Source organism: Medicago sativa, chromosome 2 (genome assembly GCF_051527215.1).
Source record: "Medicago sativa cultivar Bolivia chromosome 2, Bolivia_mono, whole genome shotgun sequence".
In the NCBI taxonomy this organism is placed as follows: domain Eukaryota; kingdom Viridiplantae; phylum Streptophyta; class Magnoliopsida; order Fabales; family Fabaceae; genus Medicago; species Medicago sativa.
Window position 1 is genome coordinate 19,497,540 of NC_140750.1, and position 7,015 is coordinate 19,504,554.

The window sequence follows — 7,015 nt, forward strand, 5'->3', positions numbered from 1 at the left end:
AGGGTCTTCATCTTTTTTTCACCCTCTCTTCTTCAATTTTGTTCTATTAGGGTATCAAGTTGAAATTTGGTTTTTTTTTTTTTTGTTTTGTTCCGACTCTCTTTTGTTTGGTTTTGGCTTTGGTTACTATGGCAGCCAAAGCGATCTTCACATAGCTGCCAATTCTGTTTTCCACAAACGTAACAAACATTTGGAAATTCATTGTCATCTTATGCGTGATAAAGTTCAAACTGGTGTCTTGAGGCTTCTCCCTATGACTTCGCAAGAACAAGAACAATTAGCAGATTTCTTCACCAAATCTCTCCTTACTAAGCCTTTTTCCAATCTTTTGCCCAAAGCTGAATTTGTTAAACATTTACAAATCCTCATCTTACGAGGGGGTGATAGAGGATACAAGCTCATTCAACTCACAACCGATTATACCAAGTCACAATACCAGCTCATAATCTTCAATCTTCATAGAGTCACCATCACACTACAATCTAGTTGGTTATAGTTAACATGCTGGACAAGTTAACCACATAAAATGCCATCACTTTAAATAGAGTACTTGTAACTAGATCAATTCATTCAATTTCTCTCATTTTCACTTTGCTTTTGAACTCATAATAGTTCTCAAAACAAACTATTTAGCATGAGATAACACTGCAAAAATTCTTATCAATTGTGTTGGCCTTTAAAATTTAAGTAACGATTAACGTTACACCGGTGACAGTCGTATTTTATAGTTAGAGGTTGATTTTTAGATTTATGAAAGACGAAAAACGAGTGAGAACATTTTGTCGAGAATATTTTGATTAAAACCAATGTTAAAGGCTCAAAGATGGTCATGTAACACCAGAGTCCACAGCTAGCCTCAATCATTAAAATTAGGGGAAATTATAATTACCTCCCTTGAGGTATGTCTAAATATAACAAATACCCCCTCAATTTTTTCAATAATCAATAACCTCCCCTGCCGTTAGTTATAATCAAGTTCCCGTTAAAAGAGAAAACAAAAACGTTATGAAGTTGATGTTGGCTTTCGGTTTTTCTTTCAAAATCAATACACACACAAAACTAAGATTATTTTCATTCTTGTCTCTTGATGTCTCTTTCACTTTTGTTTAATAAAACTATGTCTTTACCGTCAACACAAAAAACTAGTTTCCATAGATACCAGAGTAGTGTTTTAGTCCTCTTCTACTTCTGTGAATATAAAAACCTCTCCTCCTTCAGTGTGTACGATACATGGATGGTTTTTTGTGAAGATCATCTGCTAAAATTAAATTCAGTATATCAAACTCTTTAATCATTTTGTTCAATTATTTTATGATAGATTTGTTCTAAATAATTCAGCACAGATTATTTGCTGCGACCCATATGCATTACTTACCTCTTCTAATATTTGGAGAAAATAGGAATTAAGGAAGTTGGAATAAACTAACTTGAAACAAATTTAACTCATCAAACAAACACTAAATTAACATAAAACAAGAGAAATTGTAGATTCAAATGAATTTCAAGTTACAAAGCCATGGATTTGAGAACAAAAATAAAAGAGAATGAAAAGTAAATTACACGGTTGAATTGGAAGATTAAGGGGAAGTAGAAGTAGCTTCGTAAATAGGAGAATAGTAGTTTTTGAAGGAAGCACAGTGCAACATCTTATGACTGTCTCTCATAACAGAGTTTAAACACCGTTAACCCACAGGGGAGGAATCTTATAGTTAGAAAATTAAGTAAGGGAGGTGACTGCTTGATTGAAAAATAGAGGGGGTGTGAGTGACATTTTAATAAAGTTTAGGGGAGGTGAGTGTAATTTACCCTTAAAATTATATCAATCAAGAATCAGCTCATGTTTTTAGGATGCTAATAGTGACACTTTATAAAGAATCAAAATCTTTAAGTTTCAATTAGGGGTGGGCATGGTTCGGTTAACCCAAAAAACCGAACCAAACCGAACCGAAATTTTGAAATGGTTCGGGAAAACCGAACCGAACCGTTTCAAGTTTGGAGCTAACCGAACTGAACCAAAATTATGGTTTGGTTAACCATTTGCTTACCTATTAACCATACCAAACCGAACCAAAACAAATATTTTTTATCCAATGAATAAAACCACTTTTATTATAAAAAATAACAAATTAAAATTAAAAGTTAGAATAGTTTATTCCTTCAAAAATAGCTTATCTTATGCAAAACAGTTTATTTTAAAAAACAGCTTATTCAAAAAAACTTATTTTATGAAAAACAATTTATTACGATCTCTTTTTAAAAATAGCTTATTCAAAACCGCTTATTTTATGCAAAACACCTTATTTTAAAAAACAACTTATTCAAAACAACTTATTTTATGAAAACAACTTATTTTTAAAAATAATCGGTTAGTGTTGGTTAGTCTTGGACCTAACAGGCTAATTCAGGTCGAAAACAAATGTCTAAAAAATAAAAATCCTTTGAAAAACGAAAGTCTAAAAAGAAGATAAAAATCTAGGATTTGCACTAGAAGCACTTAAATTGGCCCATCACGTGAGCATGAGCTCAATCTTGTCACCTTAAATCTTTTGAAATAACTTGAAAATACCCAACAAACAGCTATCAACCCATGGATACGAAAGTGCTTATTGGCGGAGAATAATTCACAAAGTGAATGAAATGTCTATAAGTTACTCAAGGTACTAAAGCTACATATAATGAAAATATTTCAAACAATTTCAAACTTAACCAACACTAACCGCTTATTTTTAAAAATAAGTTGTTTTCATAAAATAAGCTGTTTTGAATAAGTTGTTTTTTAAAATAAGGTGTTTTGCATAAAATAAGTTGTTTTGAATAAGTTGTTTTTTTTAAAATAAGCTATTTTGCATAAAATAAGTTGTTTTGAATAAGCTGTTTTTCAAATAAGCTGTTTTTTTAAAATAAGTTGTTTTCATAAAATAAGCTGTTTTTAAAATAAGGTGTTTTGCATAAAATAAGCTTTTTAAAATAAGCTATTTTAAATAAGTTGTTTTTTTTTGAAAGATCCAACAAAGAGTTCAAGTGGTTTCCTTAAAAAAAAAAAAAACAGTTCAAGTGGTTTGGTTCGGTTCAAACGGTTCGGTTCAGTTCAAGATGGTTCGGTTATGGTTCAAGAACTGTTAATAAATTAACGGTTCGGTTCGTGAACCATTATAATGGTTCGGTTATTTTTTGTTCGGTTCGGTTCGGTTCGCGCGGTTCAGTTTGGTTCATGGTTCTTTTTGCCCACCCCTAGTTTCAATGGTAGTATACTGGTCGTAACTAGGAAATTAACGGAAATGAATCGTGTTGCTTAATTTGACCAACACAAAAAAACGTACCAATATAAACATGAGAGACTGTTACCAAAAAATGAATAGTGGATGGATGATTCCGACATATCTATTGTTATACTACCTCCGTTCCTTTTTAAGTGTCACTTTTTAACATTTTACACAAACCAAGACACTCAATAAATGTTACTTTTTCTTATACAATAATCTATACTTTTACTATAATAGCCTTAATCATTTAATATCTTATTTCATATATTTCTCTCTCCACAATAAATAACTAAGGGTAATGTTGGTAAAACAACATTTATTGTTGCATTGAACTTTGAAAGTGACAGTTAAATAGGAACAAAAATTTTCTCCAAAAATGACACTTAAAAAGGAACGGAGGGAGTACTAAACACACACTAAATATTCTTCCTTGTTTTGCAAGATTTTTCGTGGTCCTCTAAATAATAGTATGAATTATGACTTATATTGGCGACAAGGAAGATATTTGAATAGTTGTTTGTTAGTTAGACATTTGTTATAGAGTGACTTAGACATTTGTTAAGGAAACAAATTTAGAAAATTTGTCTTTAAAATGATGTATTCAACGTAAGTAAACTTCTTTAAGAACTCCAAAATTTGTTATTTCCAATGCAAAATTTCTACTTATCCATTTCTTAATTAGATTTTTTAACTAGCATCCTTAGAGCATTTATTTAAAATAGTATACCATACTTTTAAAATATTGATCAATACTTCTTTTTTTGTTCAAAGAACCATCGTTTTTCTTCTAAAGAGCCTAATGGCGAATTTTCACATATATTTCTGTATTATAAAATACCAAGCTTTTATTATATCATTTTTGTACTCTAGTAAACAAAACAAAAAAACATGCTTAAGCAAGAGAGGACAAAAGCATCATAAATGATAACTAAAAAAATTCAAAAGGAAATTCTTACAAGTCCATCTTAAATATGTATAAGGAACTTTTACAATTCAAAAGAAAAAAGATTTAGTAAAAGCAAATATCCATAGACAGAGTACCCATTTAGAAAATCCCTTTGAGAAGATTTGCAACGGTGGAGATTGCAGCTCCAGTGATAGCACATTGAACAACATGTTCATGTGTGGAATCTTCCAATGTAAGTGCAAGGGTAGCACCAGTGATTGCTCCGGCAACTGCACTGTTTTTCTGCATCAAATAGAACAAGAGATAATGTTATTTTTTAGATTAAGTTATAAATTGCGGTCCCGATAGTAATTGGGGCCGAAACATAACAGTTTTAGATATCTCTTTTAGAGATCTCTGCATCGGCGTCACAGACTCATTTTACCACACTATAATAGTCTAAAAAAGGCGTTATTACCCAGTCATGATCCCCACGAGCTTCTTTCAACCCATATGTTAAACCTGAATATATTCCTGCAGCCACTCCTGCAATGGGAACGAATATTTAAGTTTCATGTGTCAACAAATGGAAATTTCGTCTTTGAAATTAAGTAATGTCGTCAATTTCATCATAATATAATAATTGTTATTGAATTAAAACTGAAACCTCTTGATTACGTAATACTACCAACACAAATAGGAGTATTTTGAGGAAAGAAGAAAATGATATTCATCGCTAAACAATTATTGGTCATTGGAAAGTTCACATAATTATATACAGAACATAAGCGAATAGATATAGTGTACTGTTGTAGGTAAATAAAGGGAATATCTCATTACCCCATTGTAAGGACTCTTTCCCTGTGTTAATCACCTGAAGATGGCAAAACATGGCAACATGATTAACATAAAACACCACATAATTAATATGATGCAAGACTCACCGGAGGCCACTATATTAGGCCAAATTGAAAAACTACATGTTTAATTTAGAGGGTATGTAATGTATAATTATAAAATCATATAAAAGATTTATAAATTAAGTAACTCACCATTGCATCGAGGGATTTGTTAACGGTCTCTCCTAATTACACAAACAAAAAAGAACAAATTGTTAAAAATATGCACAATATTCCACACTCCATCAATTATTTAAGGTCAAAGCTTGCAAAATAGTAAGTTAAACATGGTTTTGTTACAAAAATTGGTTCTAACTTGTTAATATTGCAGCAAAATGCAAGCAAATTTGGGCAATGAAGCCACAATTGTGGTTGCCTATGTCATTGCATACAACTCTAAAACATTTTATATTGTGTCTGAAATTGCATTCTACAAACCGCAATTTAAAACCATGGTCTAAGTGATAGAAATGAATGGTCGTGGCATGCATGCATGTGTGTATGTGTACCTCTAAGACCTGCTGGCAAACGACGTTTGTTGGTTGGTGAAACATCTTGTGGAATAACGCCACTCTTATCAACCTTGTGACCTGCAATGCCAAACCCTCATGAAAATATTATTGAAGTTTACTACTTTCACCATGCAAAATGAAAACTCAGTTTTAGATGTTTATTAGATACAACCTATAGCACAGACACGGACACCAAACACGATACGAAAACTGACACACTAACACTGCTAGTAATTTAAAAAAAAAAATTACATAATTGAGTGCAATTCAATTATATGTGTGGTGTCATGTCAGACACAACCGAACACGCCTAATCCAAGGAATGGCAGTGCTTCATACAACATAGAAACATATACTACTACTACATGCAAGTTATGTATATAGTAAATAGGAATATAGAGAGAATGATGTATATATAAATATAGAAAATAAGGCTTACCATCAATGGCAGTGAAATAAGCCTCACGAGAGACAGCTTGAACAGCACCAATTCCAGCAGCTTTGACAAAACTCTCAGCAATGCGGTTAAGAAGAGGGTGGCCAAGGTCAAACAGACCTTTCCTATCAAAGCTACATATCTCATCAAGTAGAGCCCTCGTCTCCACCTCACTGCTTGTCTTCAAGTTCATCTTCTTCTTCTTTGATTATTTGCTCCAAATGCAATTCAATTCCTCTTATTATTGAGATGGTGTAGAGATGAAAACAAGTTATTATTTGGCTACAACAGAGAAAGAAAAAACGGAATTTGAGAGTAGTAGTGGGAGGAGTGGGTTGAAAAACACTTGTACACACCACTCACACGTGGTGTTTCTTTAAACAACTAGGATGCAGAGTTGTTGGCCTCCCACTTGCAATACATTTGACACTATTCACCTTCTTTCGGTTTTCATTTCCTGAACATATATATCTTCATTTTTTAATCGTTTCAAGGATAAAGTCGACACATTTTTACAATCTCAAAATTACTACGATCTCCAAGAGAGAAATGCCTGACAACATTCTCATTCTAACACTTTATCTATCTGACCCTTTTATGTAAAATCAATGGTGGGTCTCACACTTTATAAATCGGTGTTGCATAAAATCGTGAGATTCACATGGATTTTAACTGGTAAAAGAGTGAGTGTCGAAAAAAATGTTGGAAAGAGAGTGTTGTTGACACTTAGTAATTTGCTTTATGCATACTAAATTGTACTCCTTCCGTCCCGTTTTATCTGAGTCAGTTTAGTTTTTCACACAGATTAAGAAAAATGTATAAATAAAGGGGAAAGTGGAATATATTGTATTGGGAATGATGAAAGTAGTATTAATTAGAATTATATTGTATTGGGAATGATGAAAGTTGTATTGAAAATTGAAATAGCTCAGTTATTTTGGGACACTTTTTTTTAGAAAATGGGTCAGATATTCCGGGACGGAGGGAGTAATAACTACCCTCCGTTTCAAAATGAGTGT

General features: G+C 32.2%; 1 protein-coding gene across 2 annotated transcripts; it reads right to left on the reverse strand.

The window, feature by feature from the left end:
• Positions 1 to 4,155: 4,155 nt before the first annotated feature.
• On the reverse strand, positions 4,156 to 6,264 carry LOC146945279 (outer envelope pore protein 16-2, chloroplastic-like). 2 transcript variants are annotated; one of them, XM_085743605.1, is made up of 6 exons: positions 6,000 to 6,264; positions 5,558 to 5,653; positions 5,202 to 5,233; positions 4,990 to 5,023; positions 4,628 to 4,695; positions 4,156 to 4,452 (listed from the first exon to the last, which is right to left on the reverse strand). In XM_085743605.1, exons 1-6 carry the CDS (start codon positions 6,187 to 6,189, stop codon positions 4,309 to 4,311), a joined length of 564 nt encoding a protein of 187 aa, XP_085599731.1. In that variant the 5' UTR covers positions 6,190 to 6,264; the 3' UTR covers positions 4,156 to 4,308. The 2 variants fall into 2 exon arrangements, with proteins under 2 accessions (XP_085599731.1, XP_085599732.1); XM_085743606.1 differs by having other exon boundaries at positions 5,558 to 5,638; positions 6,000 to 6,255.
• Between the last annotated feature and the right edge of the window lie 751 nt (positions 6,265 to 7,015).